Below are 27,284 nucleotides of genomic sequence, written 5' to 3' on the forward strand. Positions count from 1 at the left end.
ACCCCAAAGTATAAATACTAGCTATCGTACTTTTCACAGGTTTTACAGAGGTTTGGAAGGTTAGAAGAATGGTTTAAAATGTTAAAAAAGCACATTTTCAGAAGAACAGAGGTCCGCGTATGCGGAACCCTGCTCGCGTGCACAGGAAGCAATTTTGGACACTCTCGCGTACGTGTCACTGGTTCACGTACGCGATCCCCTCAACTCGAGAGCTATGCCCGCGTCACGTGTGCCCCTCGCGTACACGTGCATAGCAGAAGTTGCAAAAATGCTGCTATGTCCAGAATTCCTGTTCTGTACACCAAACTTCGGACGCGTATAACTTGTTCGTTTTAAAATATTTTTCATCCGTTATTCGAATGGTGTAAACTCTGTTGTGCTATCGCTGCCCTGTGTGTGTGTGTCATCGTGCTTTTGCCGTCCTTACGTCATTTGAATGTGTTAGGAAGCTAATGGGACAGGGCGGCGAAAGCACGATGACGCGACATAGGGCGGCGAAAGCACGATGCCGCGATGCAGGACAACGAAGGCGGGACACGGACTATAACAGGAGGGTGCAAAATAGGGGAGCATGCAAAGGAGAAAGGTTGGGAATGCAACAAGGAAAGAGAGAAGAGCATTGAGAGAATTCATTTTTTCTGGATGGGTTAGGATAAAGAACAAGAACAATGGGTTAGGGTAAAAAACAAACACAAAAATAGCTACTAGATTTTTTTTTTTAAATTGGAATTATTTTTAATGTTAATTGATTTTTCGTTTTACTTTTTTAAATAATTTGATGAGTTGATTTTTATTTTAATTGTTATTAAAGAAGAGTATTTGTGTGATAAAAATAAAAAGAATTATTTAGTCATTTAATAAAAATAATTAAAAGGATATATTTGTGTTTTTGTAATATTAATGAAGGTATTTTTATATATACAATCACATAATATTTTTAAAAAAAATGTTGGTGTGGATAAATATAATTTATGTGATAAATTTTTATTTGTCTATTTTTTATATTATACCGATACCTATAAATTACCGAAACAAACACTTAAAAAAAATCCAAAAATGTCATAAAATAATTTATGAGTATTGAATATAAGTGGCGAAAAAGTTAAGATATTTTAGAACATCATTGTCTTGTCGAGTGGTGGTGATCTCCCCCCACTACATGCAATGCACACAACATGACAACAACGAGTAGTGTTTAATCAAATCAAATCAAGCATTTGGCTGTTGACATAATAAATAATTAATTAGTCTTCGTTAATTATTCTTCGAGAGTGAATTTTATAAAACACTAATGGGGTCATCTCCTAGTAGGAGAGCATAAAGCCACGGTTCTGCTCACTAATCAAGTCCTTTAATTTATTTATTTTCCTCAACTACGGTTCTGCTCACTAATCAAGTCCTTTAATTTATTTATTTTCCTCAACTCATAAGATAACGTTAAGAATGGAATGAGGCTTTACCATATTTAAACTTTTATTGCGGGTTAAATCAGTTTTAAAAATTTTAAAATTAGACACTTTAGAATTTTAAATTTTAAAATATATAAAAATAATTTTTTAGACATATCCACTATTATGTTGTTAATTATAATTCTCTAATTTAATCTTTGTTCCTATTTATAAATTATGACGCTTTTTTTCTTCCTTTTTTTTTATCATCTTCTACTTATGTCGTTATATATCTTTATTGTTTGTTGGTGATGGTTTGTGTAGAGTACTTGCTCTACCTCTTCAATTTTCTTGATAGTACATGTATTATTCTAAGTTAATATCCTAATTTTCGGTTTCAGCTGTCCAGGTGTCACAACCCCAGGTAATACTGGGTGAATCTTTTTTTTTTCAACACAGGTGTTTCGCGGTCTTCCTTTGATTTAAACCATTCAACCAGCTCATGCGTTTGACTGTTGACAATTCGACTCTATTTCCTGCTGTCATTCATTCCCGGTTTCAATCAAAGTATGGTACACAAAAAAAATTATCTACTAATATATATCCACTGACCCACTAAAGTATATGTTTCTTTAGGATAATTATAGTTATATATTTATATTTATATTTATAGTTAAATAATATAATGTATATAATATAATGTAATGTAATATAATATAGTTATATAGTTATAGTTATATAGTTATTATTATTATATAATTGTATAATATATAATAATAATATACAATATAAAATATACTATTACTTGCATGTAGTTTTTTTTTATGTATTTGTTTATATGTATAAATTATAATATATATTTTATTTATAATTTATAATCATAATTTATAATTTATATTCTTCATTCTCCATTGTGTTCTACTGTATGCTTTTGTTTGTGTATTTAAGTAGAGCGACAGTCACGGTGTAGGAACCCACACCAACTAGAGAAATACTTCTACCTTTTACAGAGAATTTCCACCTTCGTGTCTAGGAAAGAACCTCACTATCGATTTGGAATGTCTCGAGCAACAATCGAAGAGGTTGATCATGCCTTCCACGTTGGGCATGGTAGCGATGAGGCCAATTTCAACATTCCTGCCTTGCCAACCGACGTGATTTTGAAGATTTTTCTTCTTTCTGATGCAAAAACGATAGGAAAAGGGAGGTGTACGTCGCGTGATTGGTACGACAGATTGAACCGGGCAAATAACATAGTGACTCATTTCAAATCGGTTGGTGGGAAAGCGGTGGTTCTTCACTTGGACAACCCCCTGAGAGATGCTGATTGTGGGAGGCTTTCCATGTTTGTCTTCGAAACTCGTGTAGCCATTTCGGTTGCGGCTCCTCTGGAATGGACCTGGTTTTCCCTGGTGGGAACAGACTCCGGCAAGGTATGTGCAAGATTCTCAATAGACGGTCGTTCGAGTTCATTGATCACTTGGGATCCGTTGGGTTCTTAGAGGTCTGACGGTTACCACTATAACCACTGTGACGACTGCTCTGCTGATGCCTTTCTCAGCATGGTGGGTTGTGATGCTTATAAGATTCTCAGTTTGACGAAGCGTAATCTGGCAAGTCCTGGATACGATGTGCAGATGTATCTTTCGACTACGAGTCGGTGGAGTAGCGCTGTCCGAACCCCGCCAATGATCGATAGACTGAGCAGTGGGTATGCCGTAGTCAGCAGCCGGGTTTTTTGGGTCAATTGTGAAGGTAGATTCACGAAGACACCGGTTTTCGTGGTTCGATTTGAAACTATGGACTCCGCGTGGGATGAGATAGAGATAGGCGCAAGCGCATGTCTGGATCATCCCACCTTGATTGGCCACGATGATTATGTAGATTTCGTAACGTATGAGCGGTCCGCTTTGAGATTTGGAGTGCATGTCATGACCATCAACCTTAGCCATGTTGGCGCAATGGCGTGGGGTCGACATCACTTTATTGGTGTCGCTAACATGACGGAAACACCCTCTCTGAAGATAGGCCGCGATCTCCTCGGGATCAACCACTGTGTCTGCGGGTTCGACGGTGCTGCGGCGTCGCTTGATGAGGTTGTTTCGGTTGCCTAGTTCCGCTCCATTGGTCTGAACGACGGAGTTGTGAAGTTTATTGGAAGCATTACATGGCCTGGAGTTGTTTACATCAGGGGGTGCATGGGGTTTTCTATATAAGTCTGACTATTGCTGATTATCGTGTTGTTCTTTTACGCGATGTGTTTTCCTCTTTGATCCAGTTAGTTTTTTGTATGCACTTGCTGAACAAGTTGGTGGTTTGCCAATTGTAGTATTTAGTTTTGGCCCCCGAGTTTAATGCATCATTTTCCGGGGGCTGATGGGTTTGATATGATTTAGAACTTTTGTCTCCATGTCTCTTGATAAATGTTTCATGTTTTATTTATCTTTTATAAATCCCGCTTTTTATTCCCTGGTTATCATGTAATGTGTTGGGTATTGTTTATTGGTGATGCTAGACCTGGATTTGGTGGTTATGATAATGGTTGGTTTGGCCAAGTACCTTGTGTTGCGGTTACTTTTCCTCTCTTTGCAACATATCGTAACTTAGTCACAGCCCGCCTGTTCCGTTGGGCTGCCGTTTTCAACCCGCCATTTCAATCCAAATGCATCAATAGATGCATCATGATTCTTTCAGGCATAACCGGCCCTTTCTCCTCACATGGGCCCAATCTATTGCATTTGTAACTGTGGTTTGGGTTTGCATTGGCCCACACATAAGATATGACCTAATCCTACTGCAACGACCCCCCCTAATTTCGTATCCGCTTGAAACCCTTGCCTCGGCCGTCGCTCACGGCTAACAGGTTGGCACAGCAATGCCTCTATGTGATCGTACCGCCGGTCCTTCTTTTCGCCGTTATTGTGGCTCTTGCTCCTCACCGTGGCCAGGACACTTTCATTTTGCATTTTACCTCGGTAATTCCTGATTCATCCCTTCTATTGTTATTTTCTTTTTTCTTTTTTTTATTTTTTTCATTGTTCTCACAAATTTAACCCCCTCCGACGGTTTTGATGCTATGCTTGGTTTGTGTTGTTCGAGAAATCGCATTTTCCAACATCATGCATGGAAAAATCTTTTGTTTCAACTAATGCCGGACTATCCCATTTGTTGATTCCGACTAATTTCGTTGACCGCATATGTTAATACCATCCACTTTTGAGCTACATCTTTTGCGCTGCAGCTCCGGCTTTTGTGCGGCAATGCTTAGTTAATGAACTTCGAGGATATATGCTTTCCTGGCGCTGCTTTTCTCACTGCGCAGGTTATTAGTCAACTGTGCTTTTTGCCTATAATGATCATAGTTATAATAATACCATCAAATATTATTCATCCTCACTAATAGTTAAACACAGGATATCCTTTTCTTGTAGTAAAGATTAGGGTGATGCAATTAATAATTAAAGGCTTATTTTTATCTTTTCTTCATCATCGTATCATGCATTATATATATATATATATATATATATATATATATATATATATATATATATATATATATATATATATATATATATATATGAACTATTGATTTACGTAATTGGAAGTAACCAATTAGGTTTACGGCGAAACCTAGAAATCGATCACTGATCAAAGGGGGATCGATTCCATAAAAGATGAGAGCAGTAAGTAGAAATTTACTGAGAATCATCCTTGTTAGATCGTCAATATTGTACCCAGGGTGTCTTTCGAGTATACCGAATCAGTATAGCTATCCTTCTTCGGACACAGCCCGATCATGATTTTCTTACCCCCAGAGGTAAGGGTCCTTACCTTTTTGGCCGGTTGTGGGCGAGGAGGGATTCGAACCCCGACACTGTGGTTCGTAGCCACGTGCTCTAATCCTCTGAGCTACAGGCCCCATCCCGTCTCCACTGGATTTATTTTCCGGAGTACCCTAAAACTAAAAAAAGGGAACCTATATATATATGAAATGACGATTAAATAGCCACATATGCCATATGACATATTAAAGAATCGTTAAATTGACATTTGTCAACTGACTCATCTAACACAACAATGATTTCTATGGATTTATTAGTTCAGTCTCTGTATGTAGTTATATCTTTATTTTACAACTACAAATCCACCGTGACTTTGATTTCGGGGAAAAACATAAAAAACCACTTTTTATTGAGCCAATATAAATTAAGATCCATTTTTTATTTATCACTTTTTTATTGTTTATTAAAAATTAAGATTTAAGATTTAGATTTTAGATATACAACATAGTTTAAAAAAAAAAACTGATTCGTTTTTAAAATTAAAAAATTTTAACAGATTTTTAACAAACCCAATATGAATTTTGGCAATATTTTTTAAATGTTGATCAACCTTGCATAGGACGGTAATTATAGACATGATAGCATGCGCTAAAAGAAAAAGAGTTGTATGTGGTGAATTCATGTGTTCTCTGTTTTGATTTTCTCTTTTAAGTTTTTAAAGATCTTCTTAGCCCAGATAAAGTTTTACATGTCTTGTTGTTGCAGTGCGTCGTTTTTAATTGGGACTAAGGCAATGTGTGCTTTGGCAAGAGATCGAAGAACAATTTGGGCTTCTGTTCATCAACCATGCAGTGAAGTGTTTGAACTCCTGGATTAGTTGTACTCGCTCGAAGGTGGCAGAACTGTTTATTGTCGCCAAGCTTCTGAGGCATATGAGGTACCAATCTATTAACTTTTGTGCACATCATAATCTTGCCTATTGCAACATGTCAGTTTTATTCTTCCTGAGATTGTGTTCTGATCAGTCGATATTTTATACAATCATGCTTTTATATAACTAAATGTTCCTTTATGCATGGCAAAATCAAGGTGCACTATTGATGATCCCTACTAATCTGATTTAGGTTGCATATCTTTACCTATTTAACAATCTGATTTAGCTTGAATACATTTAGCTTATTAGGCCATGACTTCCTATTTGCTGAATTCCCCCGCTAAGCTAACATTGGCAACGTAACTTTTGCTATTCAGATTTGGTGCTGATCATTAAACTGGTTAACAACCGAGTAGATGCAATCAACCAATGCCTCTACGCATCCTCCGATTTATTTTTGGCTGCCAAGTATATTCTTTTGCTCCTAATAATTTTTGTTTCCCAAATTTATTCATTTGTTATTTACTTCTATGCTTATCTGTTAGCCCAGCATTTTCATTGCAAATACATTTACATATACATCAACGCTTTTAAAATCTGTCACAGCGCTCATTTTTTACTATGACGTTCTCGTACCTTTTTTGCTTGGTTCCCATGCATCTCTCCATGTATGATACATCCATCCGACTTCCCCATTCATCTAATATTGCTTCCATTTCAATATGCTTGGTGATTCAACGCAATTAATTAGTTTATATCTGTTCTATTCTTTCCTATCCATCCTGTTCAACCCTGTGAATCTCTCGTGACAAGACAGATTCCTACCTGGAGTTAATAAACTTCATTTTCCATACTTGCTTCAACACTTACTGTGAATTACATTTAATGATACTTTATCTTCTTTTAGTCATACTTATGTCAGGTGTAATTAAACTAAGTTATTATGAATGCTATTTTTAGTCTTCAGACTACTTAGTTGCTGATTGATCTCATTTCATGATCTGCATTTATTGAGTACCTGTTTCTTATTAATTTTCGTCGCGCTATACTCCAAAGGCAGGAACTTTTTCTTCTTCAAATTTTTTAACTTTGTCTGATTCCTGCGTATAAAGTGCTCCCTATATTGTCCGTAATTAATTCTGAACCGTTGACATATATATATATATATATATATATATATATATATATATATATATATATATATGCTGGTCATTATCATGATTATTTATCGTTGTATTACATGCTAAATATCTCTAATGGGTTATTTAATAAGCCCTCTGATCATCACATCAGCTGGGATTCTATTTACTGTGCTTCAGGGGGCCCAAAGTTTTTTAATGAACACCGCTTGGTTGCTTTGATTATTGAACAATTGATGCTTAATTTTTTGGTTTCCTAGCATTGTTAACATCTAAATAACTTTGGTCTCTCGTTTTATTCGGTTAATTGGCCATACTACCTTTTGCTTAAGTGTTTAATTTAACTTACGCAATTTGTTATCATGAAAAGACTCATAGTGATCACATTTGTCATACCCACCTCACTCAGGGATTGCTTTAGTCATTAATTCTTCAATTTTTTATTTATGCCAATCCTTTCCTTTAGTATAGCTAATCCAATCTCTCCTTCGATATCCGGACCTGGATGGCCCAAATAACACACCTGCCAACAACTTCGGATCCCATATATCTTATAACAATAACAATACCGTAAATTATGACACCATCTGCTCACCTCAATAGGTTTCTTCGGTTGTTAGATATAATAATTTAATTAATTATTTAATTGTCATTTTTTATTTATTGTTCCAAAATTTTACTCAAAGAAATTTTTCTTTCTTTTATTTCTCATCTTTTGGACAATTTCAATAATTATTATTGCTTTGTTCATTTATAATTATAAGGGTAAAAAACCTTAATAAGCCAAGTCAAGAATCATGTAACGTAAATACGCCAAAGCGAAAATCGTTTCAGCAATAAGCCAAATCATATTTTTATATAATTCGAACCATGCTGGTTCGAATTCCATTTCTACATAATTCGAACCAGCTTGGTTCGAATTATACACAAACACATGCATACACGTAATTCGAACCAGCTTGGTTCGAATTACACACAAACACACGCACACACGTAATTCGAACCAGCTTGGTTCGAATTACACACAAACACACGCACACACTAATTCGAACCAGCTTGGTTCGAATTACACACAGTAATTCATGGTATAATTCGAATTATGCTGTTAAAAAATTAATAATTTATTTAAAAAAATTTATTAAAAAAATTAATAATTTAAAAATTAAAAAAAATATATTTTTTTATTTCATACGTTAAAAAAAGCTAACAAAATATTTAATTACGAGACTTCTTTAAAATATTAATGAGCTATCAATTCGAATTCCATACAATACTTTTCTGTCCATTTTTAATAGTTCATGAATATTTTTTAATAAATTTTTTAAATAAATTTTTTTAAATTATAGTACAAAAAATATTTTATCCTATGTAAAACAATTTAAAAAAAATGGCTTAAAAAATGTTAAGAGTACTATAAAAATTTGTAATGTTATAATAACTTAGGTAAATACATGCATGTACTCAAATTTTAAATAAAATACTCTACATAGTCAATAATAATTTAGAAATGAAAGAAAATATTTTATTCCATACAAAATAATTAAAAAATATATTTTATTCTATACAAAATAATTTTAAAAAATGGCTTAAAAGATGTTATGAGTACTAAAAAAGTTTGTAATATTCTAGTGATTTAGGTAAATACATGATAAAAATATTTTTTCTTTAATTTCTAAATTATTAGTGACTATGTGGAGTATTTCTTTAATGTCCTAAGTCATTAGGACATTACAAATTTTTATAGTACTTCTAACATCTTTTAAGCCATTTTTTAAATTATTTTGCATAGAATAAAATATTTTTTTGTGGTATAATTTAAATAAATTTATTAAAAAATATTCATGAGCTATCAAGAATGGGCAGAAGAGTATTGTATAGAATTCGAATTGCTCACCATATCATTTGAATCAGAGTAATTCGAACTTCCCTATGCATAATTCGAATCATGTAATATCTCACCATATAATTTAAATAATTTTATTAAAAAATAATCATGAATATTTTTTAATAAATTTATTTAAATTATATCATAAAAAAATATTTTATTCTATGCAAAATAATTTTAAAAAATGGCTTAAAAGATGTTAGAAGTACTATAAAAATTTGTAATGTCCTAATGACTTAGTACATTAAAGAAATACTCCACATAGTCACTGATAATTTAGAAATTAAAGAAACAATATTTTTATCATGTATTTATCTAAATCACTAGAATATTACAAACTTTTATAGTACTCATAACATCTTTTAAGCCATTTTTTAAAATTATTTTGTATAGAATAAAATATATTTTTTAATTATTTTGTATGAAATAAAATATTTTCTTTCATTTCTAAATTATTATTGACTATGTAGAGTATTTTATTTAAAATTTGAGTACATGCATGTATTTACCTAAGTTATTATAACATTACAAATTTTTATAGTACTCTTAACATTTTTTAAGCCATTTTTTTTAAATTGTTTTGTATAGGATAAAATATTTTTTGTACTATAATTTAAAAAAAATTATTAAAAAAATTTATTAAAAAATATTCATGAACTATTAAAAATGGACAGAAAAGTATTGTATGGAATTCGAATTGATAGCTCATTAATATTTTAAAGAAGTCTCGTAATTAAATATTTTGTTAGCTTTTTTTAACGTATGAAATAAAAATATATATTTTTTTAATTTTTAAATTATTAATTTTTTTAATAAATTTTTTTAAATAAATTATTAATTTTTTAACAGCATAATTCGAATTATACCATGAATTACTGTGTGTAATTCGAACCAAGCTGGTTCGAATTAGTGTGTGCGTGTGTTTGTGTGTAATTCGAACCAAGCTGGTTCGAATTATGTGTGTGCATGTGTTTGTGTGTAATTCGAACCAAGCTGGTTCGAATTACGTGTATGCATGTGTTTGTGTATAATTCGAACCAAGTTGGTTCGAATTATGTAGAAATGGAATTCGAACCAGCATGGTTCGAATTATATAAAAATATGATTTGGCTTATTGCTGAAACGATTTTCGCTTTGGCGTATTTACGTTACATGATTCTTGACTTGGCTTGATTTTTTACCCTAATTATAATTTATAATTTGACAGTAATTTTTTTCTTCAATTCCACAATTTTTTATTATAAATTTTAATATTCCAATTTCAATTTTGGCTATCTAATCAAGGTTCTTTTTTCCTATCCGACCCACGGTGGGCGCAATAATATCCTTAGTGATTTCATAATATAATCCTCTTTCATACAGTATTCTTCAATTATTGTTCATAAGTTTTTAATTTTATCTCTCGATCTTTGATCAATTGCATCAACGATTATTATTACTATTTTTTATATTATTAGTATTTTTTTTGTAACCCTCACACCTTTCTAGGCACCGCTTACTATATATTACTTAATTTGTAAATACAAGAATAGATAGATAAATAGATAAATAGATACATAAATATAAAGATAAGAAATATGACTAACTTAATACAAATATTTGAATAGGCTATTCATAACCCCACTTATATGCATGAGCGTATCTCACACACACACATACATATGTTATTTTAAATAAATAAATAAATAAATATATACACATATATTCCTGGTCTACCTTACATCACTTACTCAACGCACAACATTCCACACCCTCCCCCCACTCCACAGGATTCCGCTGTTTCCCCCAACGTTGTTTTTGTTTTTAGCCATGCGGTCATTCTCTGAAATGTTCCAAAAGTTTATTTACGGCTTGGTGGACCATGGATGAGTCACCAATATATATGTTGCTTTCTATTTATGTTCACACACACAAGCCTATGCGTTCCTTTTATAGCGATTTCTATTTACAAGCTAAGGCAAAATGAGATCTTCCTGTCCGTACATAGCATATGACACTGTTGCTATTTTTTGTGAAGTATGTGCCTTTAGCCATCGGCTGACTCGGGTGAAAATGGTGATCCCAACCCTGATTTTTATAGGCTTCTCTTCCTTGCATTGGATCCCGTGGCCGTACGTTTCCTTTTGCCTCAATACCTCTGTTATTCATATCTTCATAAATCATATATTCGTTTTTTGCTATCTATTTCATATACTCTATCTGTAATATGAAGATAACCATCTTCCAAATGAGCAAAATGTTTTGTACGAAGATCACCAGCTTATTGAGAATGTTATCGACGCTGCGGTCTCAAAGGATAGTATGTTTATTGGTTGGTTTAAGGCTAACAAGAATTTTGATCTGGCCCGTACACTGACTTGCGCGGAGATGCCGTCATTTTTTGTTTGGGACAAGCAGGGGTATATGTGGAGGCCACGGAAGCAAGGGAATGTCATAGGTCGTCTCACGCATATTCCTCACTCGCATGGAGAGGAGTACTACCTTCGTATGTTATTGAATTATCAAAAAGGGTGCCAGACATTTGCTGATGTGCGTTCCGTTTGTGGGATTGTGTACGATACATTCAAAGAGGCCTGTTATGCCCTAGGGTTATTGCAGGATGATAAGGAATTTATTGATGCACTTAATGAAGCCAGTGCGTGGGCATCGCCGAATTATATCAGGAGGTTGTTTGCAATGCTTTTGATGTCGAACAACATTGTGCGTCCTGACATGGTGTGGGAGAAATGTTGGCAACATTGCGTGGACAACTCGCTTCTTTCTGGAAGACATAACTTAGGTAAACTTTCCGGATTGCTTTTACTATCCGGTTACTGTTTCGCAATAAATTCAGACCACTCCATTCAAAAACATCCGGTCGTCTCCACCTCTTGCAGTTTGTTATGCATTTATTTTATTTTCCCTTCGTCATCGTGTCCAGTTTGTTTCTTACGTAACTACGTTGCATTTTTTTGCTTTTAGGTTTTCAGCGTTCTGTTCATGAGATTAAGTCCATCACGCTTGCCGAAATTGAAAAACTCTTGCAGCCGAATGGTCGGAGCCTGAAAGAATTTTCTGACATGCCGTTTCCTGATTATGCTGGTTTACCTGAACCTTCTGACACAATCTTTTCTGATGAGCTAAATTTTGACAGGACAGAATTGGCAAGTATCGCCGTGGATTTGATTTCCCGGTTGAATCGAGACCAGCGCGTTGCGTTCGACACAATAGCAAATGCAGTTCATTGTGACGCTGGTGGTTTTTTCTTTGTCTGTGGTTATGGTGGAACTGGTAAGACCTTTCTATGGAATGCACTGTCTGCTTCGATAAGGTCTAAGGGTGATATTGTCCTAAATGTTGCATCCAATGGCATTGCAGTTCTGTTGTTGCCTAATGGGCGAACTGCTCATTCACGCTTTAAGGTTCCGCTCAGTGTTAACCAAGACTCTATTTGTAATATAAGGCAAGGCACACCCCCCGCGCTTCTTATTTCATCTGCAAAATTAGTTATATGGGATGAAGCACCTATGTTAAATAAATTTTGCTTCGAAGCGCTGGACAAATGCCTTAAGGATGTTCTTCGATTTGATCGTGGATATAATCCTCATGCCCCATTTGGTGGGAAAATTGTTGTTCTAGGAGGTGATTTCCGTCATATATTGCCTGTGATTCCTCGTGGTTCCCGGGAAGAAATCGTTCATTCGTGTATTAATGCTTCGAACCTGTGGCAATCTTGCCAAGTGTTGCAGTTAACTGAAAACATGAGACTGTCCCGTGGTTCACGAGATATCCACGGTGTACAATTGAAGGAATTTGCTACATGGTTGCTTCAAGTTGGTGACGGGTTAATCGGAGACAATACCGATGGCGAATCAGTGATTAGAATACCCGACAACTTGCTGCTTAATGTTGAGTCTCCCTGTCTGCATGATTTGGTGTTGTTCATTTATCCTAACATCTTACTCTATTCTTCTAGCATGGATTATTTTAAGGGTAGGAATATATTAGCACCAACACTTGATGTCGTAACTGAAGTAAACAATCATGTGATGTCTTTGATCCTTGGCAACGAGAGGGTATACTTGGGCTCTGATACACTAATTAGTGAAGATGGTCACTTGTAATCTGAATTATATACAATGAGCACCGAGTCATTGAATGCGCTAAATTGTTCAGGAATTCTCCAACACCGGTTAGTTCTTAAAATCGGGGTTCCTGTGATGCTTCTTCACAATATTGACCAATCCAATGGACTATGCAATGGTACGCGCATGCAGGGTAGACGTCTTGGTGACCATATCATTGAGTGCGTCATCTTAGCAGGTCGTAATACTGGTGATGTTGTATTTATTCCCAGGATGAACATGTCACCCAATAACGATATATTACCAATCAGGTTTACTCGATGTCAATTTCCGGTTGCTCTTTGCTTTGCGATGACCATAAACAAGTCCCAAGGTCAAACGCTGTCAACAGTTGGCGTCTATCTTCCGAGGCCTGTTTTTACTCATGGTCAGCTTTATGTTGCGCTTTCTCGGGTCAGCATGCATTCTGGACTGAAGATTTTATCTGTTGATTCTAACGGCAAAGTTTCAGATCATACTATTAATGTTGTCTATAGAGAAGTTTTTACCGGGATGCTACCTAACATTCTCCCTTGATCGGTTTACCTCTCATGTGCTCCTTCTGTAATCTTTTCGGTACGCAGTTCTTCTAACTCTTAAAGAATAAATAAAGAACATTTTTCTCTTACTTAATTACATATTAAATATTATTATTTATATAATACATCTCTATACAAACAATTATTTTTAAAGGAAAAGTCTAGGGGGCTAGCAATTTTATTTAATTTTGGCTAGCATGTAATCCGTAGAGAACGTTGAGTCATTTGATGAAATCTCACACCAATCCACCACCATTAAATCATCATTGATGATTATTTGATGCTGCCAATCATAAACGTTGCTGGCCGCAAGCATTGTTTATTTTTAAATAATTTAATTCGTTTTCTTATTGAATAATATTTATTTACAATTATAATTTTAATGCCTATGCTTGGCACGGGAGATAAAACTAGTACGACTTATTATTCAGAATTTGGATAGGCTTTTCTTCTGTTTGGATTGTTCTTGAATTCGATTTAAAAAAATTATAGTCATCTCAAAAGGCCAATTTGTTGATTCGAGTCCTTGATGATTCCAGAATAATGTCAGATGCCATTTCACCAGCTTCATTATCTGACTTCTCACCTGGGCTAAGCCCCGAACTTGGGACTTCTCCCATTCTTCATTCCCCCACCTCTCTGGAAAATTCCCCTAGCTGTTCACAAAGGCTTCCCTGAACCCACTCGCAGCAACTCTTCGAACCTATACTAGCTCCTTAAACTCCTCTCCTTGAAAGACAGGATGAATCAGAAGAGCTACTTTCAGTCTTAGCCCTAGCGTGGGTGAGTGGTTTATTGAGCACAGGCCCTTCCACTCTGTCGAATCTCCAATAGGGCAGGCATTAATATGAAAAGGTTTACTTTCCAGCTGGGACATCATCCACAGCTAGATCTTAGAAAGAAATTGCGCTAAGAACTAGTCGAGCTAGCATAGCAGCTTATATATATGGAATAGCCCTTCTCTAGCCTGGAGCCTGGCAAAGCAAAGGACGATCGTAGATACGATAGGAAAACGAGCCTCGTTTGCTAAGCGGGCTCATAGTCCAAGCCTCTTGGTCCGAGGGTCGCGATAAGCTAGTCAGCAGGAATAGCGGCCTTTCTGCTGCTAGGTCTAGTCGGCAATTCAGCAGCTAGGCTGAGGGACACGAACGCATTAAGAAAGCAAGTGAACTCCCTCTAAGCAGTACAGGTCCTTCTTTCGTTTCCGCTGCGAGGTCCCCACGCCAACCAAAAAGGCAGGTTCATCAACCCCGTGAGGGTAATTATTTCGCTTCTAGAGCGCTCAGCCCTGTGTCAAAAAGAGATTGAGGGCTAAGAAAATGAGTGAAATCCGTTTTTGCATAGCTTGCATTCAGACTCTACCCTATCTTTCGTAGCATGCATTCCCATCGGTGTCGCAACTGATTCGGCCCGAGGAGATTGCTTCAAACCATATCAATCTTTCTTCAGACGAAAAACTAGTCCAGCCATGTCAGAATGCATTTTGAATGTCTAGCTGATGTCTTTCTCTCTAGGTGCCAGCTGTCCTCGTGTAGAGTTAGAGCCTAACGCGTAAGACTCAACTGCCGAGGATGCTCTCGGGGATTAATACGCAATATTGACTTAGGAAATCCGGACCATCAACAAAAAGGATCTATATTACCTTTTACTATTAAATAACAAAAATAACAGAACTATAAGTATAAGGGGCTGGACTCTAGAAATTTACTGGTAGTATGAGCAAGGAAAAGGAAGGAGGCTAGTCCCCGAAAATGCCTTTTGAAGTTGGGGTTCAAGCGTAAAGTCTGTCTCGAACTTATAAGTCTAAAGCTAGGCCCGGGAAGTTTGGTATTACGTAGTCACGTCTCTTCTCTTACCCAACCGGGGATGAATTCAATATTCTTTCCTGTGATTCTCTTCCCAGATCTTCTCCTTGATTCGCTCGCTAAGTGATCTTTAGGCGCTTCAAGGTCCTCAATTACGTAGCCCTTATCTTCAGGGGTTTTAACTGAAGAAAGAAGATGCCTTCTCAGGCTCTTTAGCGCCCAACTTATCAAAATATAGCCATTTTGCTCTTACCATTAATGAACCGGGGGGTAGGCATAAAGAGTTCACATGTGTTAGGAAAGAACGAGCTTCCTCTAGCTAAAGACCTGACAGCGGACGGGTGCGTAGTTAGTCTTTCTCTTCCTCCGTTTCTTCCGTAGAATTAGAAGCTGGCTTCGGAGGGCCTTCTCTAATCTAATAGGGGAAAATCCTTCTATTTCCGTCAAATGACCCGGCCGACTAGGGGAACTTAGCCAAAGGATTACAATTCACTTTTTCAAGGTACCTTATTTAGCCGGTTAGTTAAGAACTTTTAACGGAGAGTTGGAATGCATCGAAGAAGAAGCGAAAAAGATATCTGAAATGGACATAAAATTACGATTTTTAAGGATATGAAGAATTCGAATTCGAATGCGAAATTGGAAAAGGTTGTTGAAGAGTTGAAGAGTGTGAGTGAAACGCGACCTATAATACTTACACGGTACAAATCAAATCCGACGAGAATTGAATACAAGCAGAATCTTAGGTAAATAATAGTTGACAATGTTGGATTTTTACTTTTTATCATTGTCTCTGTTTGAGATGTTCCTTTCTTTTAAATATTTGACATTAGTCCTATATTCCTCTTTATTTTTTGAGGTTGAAGAATTGAAACTTCTCTGGCAAATCATCCGAATAATTTCTTTTAAGTTTATTGGGTTTAATTATTTATTATTTAAGGCATTTTTTTTAAGATTACAATTATCTTTTTTGAGATACTAGTTGATTTGTTTTGTGAGTGAAATTTACATCTGAAATATCTCTACATGATTTTTTTTTAATTTATTGAAGGATTAATTTTTTTTATCCTCAGGATTTAATTTTGCACTTGTTTCTAGTAAAGAAGATGCACTAAACTTATTATCATCTAAAGTACACAAACAAGAATTTGGATTCTCTAAATTTTAAATTTGTACTTTAGAGGGTAAAGTGTGATCTTCTATTCTTGAATGGTTTCTCTCTCATATTTATTCTTGGTTTCACCGATAAAATAAATAATTAAGAGATCACACTTTATTCTCTAAAGTAAAATTTAAATTTTAGAGAATCCAAATCCCAAAAACAATTGTCAAAAAAGAAGAAAAAAAACGCCAGGATTCATAAATGAGGAGAAAAACAATTGAAGAGTTCTAATTGATAGCATGATAGTAATTATGCCACATCAGTAATTTGATTGTTGATTCATATAAAAAATAAGTCAAAAGGGAAGAGAAGGGCGGTGGAGGAACCAGTGGACAAGGCCACTCTTCAGAAGCAGAGACACATGATCAAGAGTCTGCTGCTAGGTTCAGGGAACGCAAACAGGTACTTACCCCCTTTTCCAACATTTTTTTTAATAGAGTTTCTTTTGTTATATATTTTGATTTAATGTTTTGAAAAATGGAGATTCTTATGTGGTAAGTGATGTTCACTTTTGCTGGGAATTTCACTATTGGGGCTATAATTGTTGAGTTGAAAGGAACAGGAACTGAATTAAAATTGAGTTTTTTCAATCTTATCTCTATAGCTTTAAATTACTTGTTGCAGCTTCTTGAGTTCGTCATTCCAATATCCAGTTGTGAAAATTGGTACAGAAGATCAATCTTTTATTGACTCTGTTATGGTGATGTGAAAATTGGTGATTGGATTTAGATCTAATTGATTATTGAATACCCATGAGCTATCAACAGTGAGTAGAATAAATTCAAACTTTGTAAAAATAAAAAAGTTTATGAAAATGCCCAAAGGCTTTTTATTGTGTTTTGTTTCCATTTTTTGCTTTAAACTAGTGGTATACTATGTTGAATATTTGCCCGAAGGCTTTTTTATTGTGTTTTCTTTTATGCTTGTTCCAGGATCTTGGTAATTCGGGAGGTGGGAAGTCTAGCTACAATTTGATTTCAAACAGTTATAAGGTGATGCATGAAGTTCAACAACCTGGTACCAGAAAAAAGTCAGCAAGATAGAAGTGATTGTTTCTCAAGTACAAATGCTAGTGCTCTCTACAAGCCTTTTGCAGCTTCATCTACAGGGATGAAGAGACTGTCTCCATATGGTAATTCTGTTGTTGATGCTTATCCTAAAAAGATGAGGGCTGTTATAAATAAGGGTGAGTATGAAAGATCCAAAGTGGTTCCGACAGCCCAAAAGGTAGATGTTATTGCTTACCCACAAAATAAAATGGGTGAAAAATGCATGTATGATTCCATTATTAATGGTACCAACCAATATTGTGAAACATGGATGAAACCTCCCCATGTTACAACACGTTATTTTGAAAGAATTGCGGAGCCAGATTATTCTTGTAATGATCTGAGTTCTGTTGGCAGTTGTAGTGTGATAGGTAGTAGTACAAGTAGAAGTTCCAGTAATATGTTAGCAGGTTCTTGCTATGATGAAGATACCCTTTCTAGTGACGCAGAGTCTTTAAATGTTGGAGATTTGGATAAAGGGTGTCCAATTTCTCCTGAGGAGGATGTAGCAGAAGGAATTCATAGGGTAGAGTTGCATGCCTATCACACTACTCTAGAGGCAATATATGCTTCTGGTTCTTTAAGTTGGGAACAATAAGAGTTATTGACTAATCTTCGTATATCACTACATATTTCTAATGATGAACATTTGATGGGGATAAAGAACTTAGCTTCAGTTGGTCAGAATTTTTAGATATTCATACAAGGGATGTCATGTTAGAATATTTACTGTTTAAATGTACAACATTAGATCCTGATTGTTAATCTTTCTGTATTAATAATAATCATTATGAGTATATCAAATTATGGAGCCAACCGTTTTGTATTTTTGTGGGTGTTTTGATGTTCTTGTTATTGTTTTCAACATTAAAAATTGTGGATTTCCTCAATTGCTATGATTTGTCCCCTTCAACTGTTCATTTACTTCCTGTTCTCTTGTATATTATTTCATTGCGAAACAATTGTTAATGACTTGAGACCTTGAAAACTTAGTTAAAGCTTGTAATTGCACAACTTCAAGTCTATAGTTATGCTTAATTTGGATTGGAACATGTTAGATTTTCAGTAGTTGCAATAATACTAATTGTGTATGTTATTGTTTCCTTTAGTTTTTGGAATTGGATCTGAGCTTGTAATTTGAGATGATTTCCAATCTCACCATTTTGGTGGTTTTAAATGTTGAAGACACTGTGTATGTGTGTTTTGCAGCTCTTGTCCAGTTACTAAAATTCCAGGAACATCTGCTCTTCAAATTGCACTCTGATGGAAAATTCCAGTTGAGACAAGGCTTGCAACACTTCTGATGGAAAATAAGGAGTTTTCAAAAGCTTTGACTTTACTCTCCAGCTTGGTCAAAGGCAAAAGCTGCACTCACAGCAGCAAGAACAGCTGCAAATGCTATTTATGTGTTTTCTCTTGTATATTATTAATTCCCTAACATGTATTGTTTTCTCATACCAACTTCACTTTTAGCTGCCATTTGTATATTTCTTCACTTTATATTAATGTTTTCATACAAAGTTTGCTCCGTTTGCTCTTTCTTTTCGAAACTTCCCATATTTTTGTTCATTGCTTGGTGTCTTGGAATTATAATGTGAACTAGAGATTAGTTTTGGAAACAAAACAAATCTTTTAGCGGGATGGACGGAACCCTGTTTGCATTGATACCTATTAAAAGATCCCAGAAACCATTTTTTAAAACACCTAAAATTCCTTTCTGTTTCATCCACTTAGGTTGGGTCCTATTAGTCCACCCTTTAATTTTTCATTAAATATTTTGTAATAGTAAAAAATGTAAAAATTGGTCAACCTGATAACATCAAAATAGCAATGCTCATAGGAATAATTTTAAGGATTATGTAAACTAATTTTTATTTTATTTTATTTTTATCAATTCCAGGTTACAAATTTATAATTTTCAATAAAATGAATAAAATTTGAACTTTGTTGTTGTTTTAATGCATTTGAGGATTTGCCTTGATATCTGTTAAAAGAGTAGGAATGAATGATCAAGAAAGAGAGAGAAAGAAAGAGAAAGAAAGAGAGAGAAAGAGAGGCTGTGATCAAATGTCATTCTCAATTGTCTAAGAATGTAAAACATGTTTTATGATATTTTCTTTAGAGAGGAATAAAGAAAACAAGTATCTTAGGAAGAAAACAGGTATCTTAGATAAAAACCAAGAAACACAAACTGGTTGAATTGTGATGTTAGTATATCTTCCCAATTTGCACCTCTAAGCTAGAAATCATAAGCTTTTTGTAAAACTTTAAATTCTGTATACTTTGTCTTACTTTTATTAATATAAAATATAAATGATATAAGATAAAGAAAACTGCTTCTAAAGCTTCTCTCCACCCTTCTATCTTTCCATTTATTTCCTCTTCCACTTATCTAATATGACCATAGTTGTCAGAACCGAACCGGTGATCGAACCGGTCAGGCTACTGGATCACTGGGTCAACCGGTGGGTTACTGGTTGAATCGGTTAATCCGGTCCTATGTAAATAAAAAATAAAATATAGTTAAAAAATTAGAATTAAAAATTTAAAATACATATTTTTACTAACATTTTAAAAATATCTAGCTATTCTAAACAATATGAAACAGGAACAATAAGTATTTTGTTAATTTTACTCTATCATAAATATTTTTATTTTGTTTTTATATTAAAATAAGTATTATTTTTGAATTTTAATAATGTATTAATTAATTTATATCTATTATACTATTATATACTACAAGTATTTATTGAAAAATAATATTAATAGATATTATATAATTATGAAAAAAAATAATAAGTGAGTTTATAATTACTGTTAAATAAAAATATAATTAATTTAAAAATGAGTGAGTTTATAATTAAAATTAAAATAAATTAAATAAAAGTAAATTATTTACCGAAAGATATTAATATGTATTTTAATTTGTATATATATTAGTAATAGACAAGTTAGCCTGAAACCAGCAGAGAGTCATGTAGGTGGTAGTAAGTTAACAGGAAAATGATTTGGGAATTAGTATACCATACGGTGAGTTTGGAGGTGAGATTAAATTTAGAGTGTGATGAATTAAGGATTTTATTAATTAAATTTAAAAAAAAATTATGATAAACATAAAAAAATAATTATTATTATTAAACTTCTATATATTTATAATTTATATTTTATGTCTATTAAAAAAGCTTAAAAAACTTGAGCTTACTAAAGACAGGTTCATCCAACTACTTTTTTTTGAGACGTGGAGATTAGTTTTATGCTTACCTGTTAACTCCTCATGTGATCTTGAACAAGTCCAACGACTTCTATTGTATTTCAAGGGTCAATCGGTCAATGATGAACGTAGTTGGATTAAAATACTAGTAACTCTTTCTCTTATTGTAATTTGCAAGTTATATTGTATCCCTAATTGGTAAGGGGCCACGTGTCACGTAGACTTTACCTCTCTTTGTCCCTATCGCTGATCTCGCCGTGTTGCCGATGCCGACAACTTCCCATGCACGCCACGTGTGCATCATTTTTCTATTTTCTACTTTTTATTATTCTACTCATGCCACAAATATTCATCACTCAAATTATATTGTTTTATACTTTTGTCTTATATAATAATCTATCTACCATATATTCTCTTAACTTTATAGTTTATACATGCACCTAAAAACTATTAATTAATTATTACTAATATTAGTCTTATTAATATCCTATTCCTATTATTAATAAATATGTTTATTTATTCACATTTTATATAAATTAAATATTTATAATAATAAGTATGAAATTATTTGAAATAGTAAATATTTTAATGTTTTAATTAAGATGATAAATATGTCAGTGAGGATAAATATTCTAATAATAATTATATGATATGAAATGATATGCTTTGCTTTCTTCGTCGGGCATTAGCAGCTTAATCTGCTTCATCTTCGCATTCGACCGTTTCCTGTTATCTCTCTCTGTCTTTACGTTTACTTTAATAGACTTTAATCTCATTCATTCATCTCTCAACGCATCGAAACATCTCAGTAAGCATAAAACTTACATCCTCTTGATTCTATTCTTCTTGTTTCTTTTTTATTATTATTGTTTTTTACTAATTACCAAGGTATTTTATTCTTACCAAGGTATTTGATTCTCTCTCTCTCTCACATACTTTTTTTTTGTTCCCGAAATTTTGGTTGTAGTTGAGGAATGGTGAATGACTGAAGCTAAAAGTGAAGTTCTCGTGACATGAAATGGTAGTGGGAGTTGGTATTTAGATAGAGGAATCGCGATCTGGGACTGGGTAGGTTTAAAGATTCGAGCTTGGAACTTCGAACAAGATGGGTTTTTTTGGCACTATATTGGGGTTTTTCGGATTTGGTGTTGGGATCACCATTGGTCTTGTAGCTGGCTATTTTCTCTTCATTTACTTTCAACCCACTGATGTTAAGGTAATTCTTGTTACTGTGTGTAAGAATTCAAACGTGGCTCTTACAAGCATTGTCTTTCTTGTTAGCACTGAATGTTTTCTTTTTATTTCAAACTGATATATGCTTTGGTGGGTTGGGGGGCAGGATCCTGAAATCAAGCCATTGGTGGAGCAAGACGCAGAAACCTTGCAGAAAATGTTTCCTGAGATTCCACTTTGGATTAAAAATCCAGACTTTGATAGGGTAAGAACCTATCTTTGACTAGTTTCATTTTGGTTGAACTATTTGGGGTTTAGGTTTTTATTGATGCAATGTTTCTTGTTTCTGTGTTTTTGCTGAAGATTGATTGGCTGAACAAGTTTATTGAATACATGTGGCCTTACCTTGACAAGGTATTTGCATTTTGAATAAGCTTTGACCCTTTTCCATTTTTGCTTTTTACCTTGGTTGTTTGTTTGTCTTAGTGTGGTAATTGTTCTCTTGTTTAGGCAATTTGCAAGACTGCGAAGAATATTGCAAAGCCCATAATTGCTGAGCAGATTCCGAAATACAAAATTGATTCTGTTGAGTTTGAAACTCTAACACTGGGATGCCTGCCCCCAACTTTTCAAGGTTAGTAGATCTAGATTCAAGATAAAAGATATAATACTTGATACATTCATGGGTAAGAATCTCCTAGTTTTGTCGTAAGATACTAAGGAACACAGAGTTTTTATTTTCGTTGGGGGATAAATGTGCAATTTATTAGTTATAATCTTCTTCAATGTATCATATATTGAGAGTTATGCATATGCATTTCCCAAAGAGATTCTCTTTTTGATTTCACTTATTATTTTGTGGGCAGTTTGTAAATTATCATAGGCTTAGAAAGTATGATTTCTTCGTTTCCATTTTGTTCATGTGATTGATTATGTCTTGGTAACTTATTTGTCATATGGTGTGAGTATACTAATTCTCCTTTGATAAATGCATAATTGCATATTGATACTTTTATAGGAATGAAAGTTTATGTGACTGATGAGAAGGAGTTGATTATGGAGCCTTCCATAAAGTGGGCTGGAAATCCTAATGTCACAATTGGTGTAAAGGCATTTGGATTCAAAGCAACCATTCAGGTAGCTTTTGTGTGTGTGTGTGAAAGATATTGGTTCTTTTGAAGCTAAAAGTTCTGTTGTTCAGGTTGTTGATTTGCAAGTATTTCTCATACCTCGAATTACTTTGAAACCATTGGTTCCAAGCTTTCCTTGCTTTGCCAACATACATGTCTCTCTCATGGAAAAGGTTGGTGATTGATCAGTTTATAAGTATGCCCTCCAACTTTTTCAGCGTCCCTAATTTTATGTATGGTCTTATTCTCTCTTTTGTTATTTTGTTTTTGTTGTTTGTTCCGGCAGCCACATGTTGACTTTGGGCTAAAGCTTTTGGGGGCTGATCTTATGTCCATTCCTGGTGCCTATAGGCTTGTTCAGGTATTAAGCTGATACCTTTTTATTTTCTTTTAAATTTTAGATCTTTTTTCTGTTTTGTCAAAAATATTTTATTTTTTGGCTATTTTTAAGACTTGAACCCAAGACCTACTAGTTAAGTTATAAGCAACTTGTTGTTCCAACTGATTCCATTTTTATTACTCTTACACACATTATAAATTGTACATGATGAAGGTTATTTTAGGAAAGAAAATTTGTTCACCAAATCCCTTCCAATCCCAATTATATACGTAATAGATAATAGATTACCGTTTGAGGTCTGTAATTGCTTACATCAATATTCAACCCGGAATCAGAAGTGATGCTCAACTCAATATATAACTGGACCATTGTTTGCTTAAGTTGTTCTTAGTGTGAAATATGTTATATTATGAATGCATACCTTTCATTTCTGTATGCGCTATGTTGTGTTCACACTGTCTTGCTATAATGGAGGAGTTGCATAATATTAAGGTGAACATGAAGGAAAACAAAAATAAATATAGGATAGAGGAGATATGAGGTTGAATGAAATCTGATCTTGTTAGATGTTACTTTACAGCTTGTGAGGGTAAATTAGTAGGATCTCATACAAGATCAAAGTGGTCCAGTGATGTCAATTGGCTGTTGTTACCATTTTCTCAATGCAGCAGCCTTTACTTTGTGCTTGTGCATCTAGAGAATTTCTTCTCTGCTAGAGTTGAAATTTCTTTGTCTTACGCTCACTGTATTTGTTATAGAGGTAGCATTTGATTGGAAGCATTTGTTGGATTAAAAGATTTTAATGGTTGTACGATTGTACCTTTCCATTATTTTGTTTTCGCTTCCCTTCTTTGTGAAGTGTGAACTTCCATATTGACAATGGAAATCAGGGGTGATTGAAAATCGGGGGTTAACTTTATGGCTTTTAAACTAATTTGAAGTCTGGTGTTTTCAGGAGATTATCAAAGATCAAGTTGCAAATATGTATCTGTGGCCCAAAACCCTTGATGTTCAAGTATTAGATCCATCAAAGTATGTTTCTGCATTTCTGTAAAATAATTTTGGTAATGTAATGATATATTATTGCTAACTAGTTTCTCCTTTTCTTGTAAATGTTGTTGGGAATCTTAGAGCCATGAGGAGACCTGTTGGGATTTTACATGTAAAGGTTGTGAGAGCAATCAAGTTAAGGAAGAAAGATCTTCTTGGTGCATCTGACCCTTATGTGAAGCTAAAGATCACTGATGATAAGGCGCCGTCGAAAAAGACTACTGTGAAGCACAAGAACTTGAATCCTGAATGGAACGAAGATTTTAATATTACTGTTAAAGATCCTGAGACCCAGGTTCTGGAAGTTGATGTTTTTGATTGGGAGCAGGTATTCCTCTCACACTCAAATTTTAAGTTTCATAACCTAGTTCCTTGCTATGCAATATGTAACGAATGTTGATTTTGTATCTTTGCATAGGTTGGGAAACATGACAAGATGGGTATCAATGTGATCCCTTTAAAAGAACTTTCCCCTGAAGAGCCAAAAGAATTCACTCTTGACCTCCTAAAAACTTTGGATCCGAACGACGTTCAGAATGAGAAATCACGTGGGCAGATTGTTTTGGAATTGACCTATAAACCTTTCAAGGAGGAGGACATAGGCAAGAGTTTTGACGAGACACAGACATTACCGAAAGCTCCTGAAAATACTCCTGCTGGTGGAGGTCTGCTTGTTGTCATAGTCCATGAAGCTCAAGATGTTGAAGGAAAGTACCATACTAATCCTCATGTTCGGCTTTTATTCAGAGGAGAGGAGAAAAAGACTAAGGTACATGATCCTAAGAGAAATACTTGCATTTTATCTTTTTCTACTGTATATGTGAAACAGCCGGTTAAACCTGGAAGATTGAATTTTTGTAGGCACCACCAATATGCTTCTGAAATTTTTACAAGGAAACAATGAACATAATATTTTAATCTAACCAATATAATTAAAATAAGAACCGAATTCAGTAGTATTGGCTGATATTTCATTAAATTTTCAATCTAGTGTTCCATAATGGCATAATGCAACTTATAGTTATCCAAAAATGAAAAGAAAAAGGTGCTCATGGGATTGGAATGGCACATTTGTGTTACCGATAATAACATGGTTAGTGCTACTGCAGCGTATCAAAAAGAACAGAGATCCAAGATGGGAAGATGAGTTCACATTTATGCTGGATCACCCTCCCACTCATGACAAATTGCATGTGGAGGTTGTTAGCACTTCTGCAAGAAACCTGCTCCATCAAAAGGTATATAATTTATATTTCCCAATTAACTTTTTATTGTTCTGGATTACAACTCTTGAAATCCATGGTTGATCAGAGAAAACAGTGTCAAGAGAAAACTCAGAAAAACTGCTTTTGGTTTGGTTTTTCATTTCAGTATTTTCCATTCTCAGGATTTTGCAAAAGAAAAAACAAAACAGTGAAAACAATAGAATTCTGTTTTTTGTTTTCACCTCTTGTTTTCTCTTTCGTCACAATTTTAAAAACAGAAAATACTGAAACTGAAAACAAACCAAATGCAACTGATCGCATGAAAGAATTCAAGGTAATGCGATTGATATTAGGCCTTAAATGTGCATATGAGAATAACTAACTAGTAACTAACTTCAAACTCTAACATGATAATATATCTCTGATAATGACCCATCAACATAGCGGAAAGTTGGAAACCAAATTGTTGAGAAGAGTTAGAAGAATACTTGTAGAATCTGCTGTTTGAAATCTTTTAAATTCTCATGGTATCTTTGTTACACTGCTATTCTTTTCTTGATATTAGGAATCACTGGGATATGTTGAAATCAATCTTGGAGATGTTGTTTCTAACAAAAGAATCAATGAGAAGTTCCATCTCATAGACTCCAAGAATGGTCGCATTCAGATAGAGTTGCAGTGGAGAACTTCATAGTCCAACACACACGCCATCAAAAAACTTGTCTGAGCTTGCATTTTCATTTTTTTAATTGTTTTTAAGGAAGAGGTGAGAAGCATTTCTTGTATTTCTTCTCATGAGGTACATTGGTTTATTTGGTCATCATGTACATGCTTGTAATAAAAGAAATACAAATCTAAAATAGTAAAAGCATATAATATGATTTGGTTTGAAACTTGGATAGAGATTATTATATATATGATCATGACATTGTGGTTAGAATTGTGATGATGAACCATTTTGCAGCTTCAAGTTCATGCCATCTTTTATTTTGTTATTGACTCTTCCTTTATTTGTTTGGATTAACTTCCCCTACACCGTTTATGGTTATCAAAACAACTTTTAATTTTCTCATAAATTATTGTTATTTTCTTTTAAATGAATGCTTTATAATTATAATATTTATTTTAACGTGACTTCCATTTCTTCTCAAACATTTAGTTTTACCTCTCAGATCTTTTAGTTATTTACCTTGTATAAATTATGAGTAGCTTGCTTGTTTGCGACGTTTTTCTCTTCTAATACTTATGGTTTAGTACATGACATTAGAAAGTATTAATATGGATAACTATTTTAGAAAAATCAGATAATAATAAGGTAGCTAATTATATGATGTATAATTTTTATATTTTTGGATTTGAGAGTTTTGTTCGGCTGACTTAAGTTTCATTTTCCGTCCAAATTAATCTCATTAAAAAAATAGGTCGTCTCGTACTTTGATTTATCTTTGG

General features: G+C 34.1%; 3 protein-coding genes across 6 annotated transcripts; all 3 read left to right on the forward strand.

Moving 5' to 3' along the window:
* The first annotated feature begins 13,186 nt into the window (after positions 1–13,186).
* LOC112732548 (uncharacterized) lies at positions 13,187–13,708 on the forward strand. Its single transcript, XM_025781300.1, has one exon. It carries the CDS (start codon positions 13,187–13,189, stop codon positions 13,706–13,708), a length of 522 nt encoding a protein of 173 aa, XP_025637085.1.
* Positions 13,709–15,323: 1,615 nt separating this feature from the next.
* Positions 15,324–19,246, forward strand: LOC112737009 (uncharacterized). Of its 4 annotated transcripts, none has more exons than XR_003168857.2 (4): positions 15,324–16,261; positions 16,973–17,079; positions 17,610–17,904; positions 18,936–19,246. XR_003168857.2 is itself a non-coding variant. In XM_072213133.1 (4 exons), exons 1-3 carry the CDS (start codon positions 16,128–16,130, stop codon positions 17,718–17,720), a joined length of 345 nt encoding a protein of 114 aa, XP_072069234.1. In that variant the 5' UTR covers positions 15,420–16,127; the 3' UTR covers positions 17,721–17,904; positions 18,936–19,246. The 4 variants fall into 4 exon arrangements, 3 of the variants coding, with proteins under 3 accessions (XP_072069234.1, XP_072069235.1, XP_072069236.1); XM_072213133.1 differs by having other exon boundaries at positions 15,420–16,261; positions 16,980–17,079; XM_072213134.1 differs by having other exon boundaries at positions 15,431–16,261; positions 16,980–17,079; positions 17,610–17,863.
* A 2,049-nt stretch (positions 19,247–21,295) lies between these two features.
* Positions 21,296–26,784, forward strand: LOC112737010 (synaptotagmin-2). Its single transcript, XM_025786709.3, has 13 exons — positions 21,296–21,745; positions 21,905–22,153; positions 22,277–22,375; positions 22,474–22,524; positions 22,621–22,744; positions 23,129–23,247; positions 23,312–23,413; positions 23,527–23,601; positions 24,536–24,612; positions 24,712–24,958; positions 25,049–25,399; positions 25,740–25,868; positions 26,401–26,784. The coding sequence occupies exons 2-13, from the start codon at positions 22,043–22,045 to the stop codon at positions 26,527–26,529; spliced, it is 1,614 nt and encodes a 537-aa protein (XP_025642494.1). The 5' UTR covers positions 21,296–21,745; positions 21,905–22,042; the 3' UTR covers positions 26,530–26,784.
* Positions 26,785–27,284: the final 500 nt, after the last annotated feature.

The sequence above is a fragment of the Arachis hypogaea genome, chromosome 13 (assembly GCF_003086295.3).
Source record: "Arachis hypogaea cultivar Tifrunner chromosome 13, arahy.Tifrunner.gnm2.J5K5, whole genome shotgun sequence".
NCBI classification, from domain to species: domain Eukaryota; kingdom Viridiplantae; phylum Streptophyta; class Magnoliopsida; order Fabales; family Fabaceae; genus Arachis; species Arachis hypogaea.

Coding starts and splice junctions, on each gene's coding strand:
- LOC112737010 (XM_025786709.3), top strand. CDS start 22,043: ATGGGTTTTTTTGGCACTATATTGGGGTTTTTCGGATTTGGTGTTGGG. Junction 22,525..22,620: donor TGTGGCCTTACCTTGACAAG/GTATTTGCATTT, acceptor TCTCTTGTTTAG/GCAATTTGCAAGACTGCGAA. Junction 22,745..23,128: donor CCTGCCCCCAACTTTTCAAG/GTTAGTAGATCT, acceptor ATACTTTTATAG/GAATGAAAGTTTATGTGACT.
- LOC112737009 (XM_072213133.1), top strand. CDS start 16,128: ATGAAGAATTCGAATTCGAATGCGAAATTGGAAAAGGTTGTTGAAGAG. Junction 16,262..16,979: donor GAATACAAGCAGAATCTTAG/GTAAATAATAGT, acceptor ATAAGTCAAAAG/GGAAGAGAAGGGCGGTGGAG. Junction 17,080..17,609: donor GGTTCAGGGAACGCAAACAG/GTACTTACCCCC, acceptor TGCTTGTTCCAG/GATCTTGGTAATTCGGGAGG.
- LOC112732548 (XM_025781300.1), top strand. CDS start 13,187: ATGAGCACCGAGTCATTGAATGCGCTAAATTGTTCAGGAATTCTCCAA.